General features: G+C 77.6%; 1 protein-coding gene across 1 annotated transcript in view; it reads right to left on the reverse strand.

Moving 5' to 3' along the window:
• RDH8 (retinol dehydrogenase 8) overlaps positions 1-978 on the reverse strand; it is a 2,082-nt gene extending 1,104 nt beyond the window's left edge. Inside the window, exons 1-2 of the mRNA XM_085315141.1 lie at positions 822-978; positions 4-116 (exon numbers count right to left, since the gene is read on the reverse strand). Of these exons, the coding sequence (XP_085171267.1) occupies positions 4-116; positions 822-978 (270 nt within the window). The remainder of the gene's footprint in view (positions 1-3; positions 117-821) is intronic.
• Between the last annotated feature and the right edge of the window lie 129 nt (positions 979-1,107).

The following is a 1,107-nucleotide window of genomic DNA, read 5'->3' on the forward strand; positions in this document are numbered from 1 at the left end:
CACCGAGCTGTCGCTGCACACGTCCAGGCGCTGGATGCTCAGCGTCCGGCCCAGCGCCGGCCCCGCCGCCTCCTCCAGCTTCTCCTTCTTCCGCAGGTCGCGCATGGTGGCGATGACTGGGGGGGCGGGGAGGGGGGCAGCGGCACTGGTGGCCCCCGCCGCCGCGCGCTGCCCCGCTGCCCCGCGCCCGTCCCCGCTGCCCCCGCGCCCGGGACTGAAGGTCGCAGGGTCAAGCCGGGATGGCGCTCCTTAAGCCGCTTGGGTAACACAGCGGATAATCCGCCCCCCTCTGCGGCTAATCCCCCCGCACCGGGCAGCCCCGGCGCGGCGAGCTGCAGGCGCGCGTGTGCGCGGCGCTGTCGTGTGCGGGGTGCTGCGCGTGCGTGCGTGCGTGCGCTCCGCGCCTCGGCGTGCGCGGCCGTCCCGCGTGCACGGCGCTGTTGGGCGCAGCGTTGCACCCGTGCGCGCCCAGCGTGTCCCGCGGCCGTCCCAGCCCTCACGCTGCCGGCGAGGGGTCTGCGCGCCGGCTCGGAGTCGTGTTGCGGCCGCAGGAAGAGGCTCTGGGGCTGCCCCACAGCACCCGTGTGCCCCCTGCCCCGAGCTGCCCCTGCACGAAGGGGTTGGCGCCAAGGGGTGGGAGAGGCCGGCGGGTCCAGACGGGGTGAGCATCAGCCCCAAAGCCCGCACCCCCGCTGGGCCACCCCGGCCTGGGGGGCTCCTGGCCCCTTCCCGCCGTGCCGGTGGGGAGCAGAGGCCCCCTCCTGCCCCGTCCTCCCCCCCGTGCCCGGGGCGGCAGGGCCGGGCCCCTGCACGCTCCTCACCCTGGAAGCGGTGCTGGGGGTCGTGCGCCAGGCGCACGGCGATGGCGAGGCCGATGCCGGAGGAGCAGCCGGTGATGAGGACGGTGCGGGGCGCGGGGCTGGCCATGGCTGCGCCGGCCTCGGGTCCAAAGGCTCTTATGAGATCAGGACCCGGCATCACGTGGGGGCAGGATCAGCCGCCGCGGGCGGCCCCGGGGAGGGCACGGGGACGCGGGGCCTCGGCCCGCTGCCCCGCACCGCCCGCCCCGGGCAAGGCCGCCCGCAGGGAGCCCCCGGCGGGGCACGG

Source organism: Rhea americana, unplaced genomic scaffold, assembly GCF_003343005.1.
Source record: "Rhea americana isolate MKP2758 unplaced genomic scaffold, rheAme1 scaffold_420, whole genome shotgun sequence".
Classification (NCBI taxonomy): domain Eukaryota; kingdom Metazoa; phylum Chordata; class Aves; order Rheiformes; family Rheidae; genus Rhea; species Rhea americana.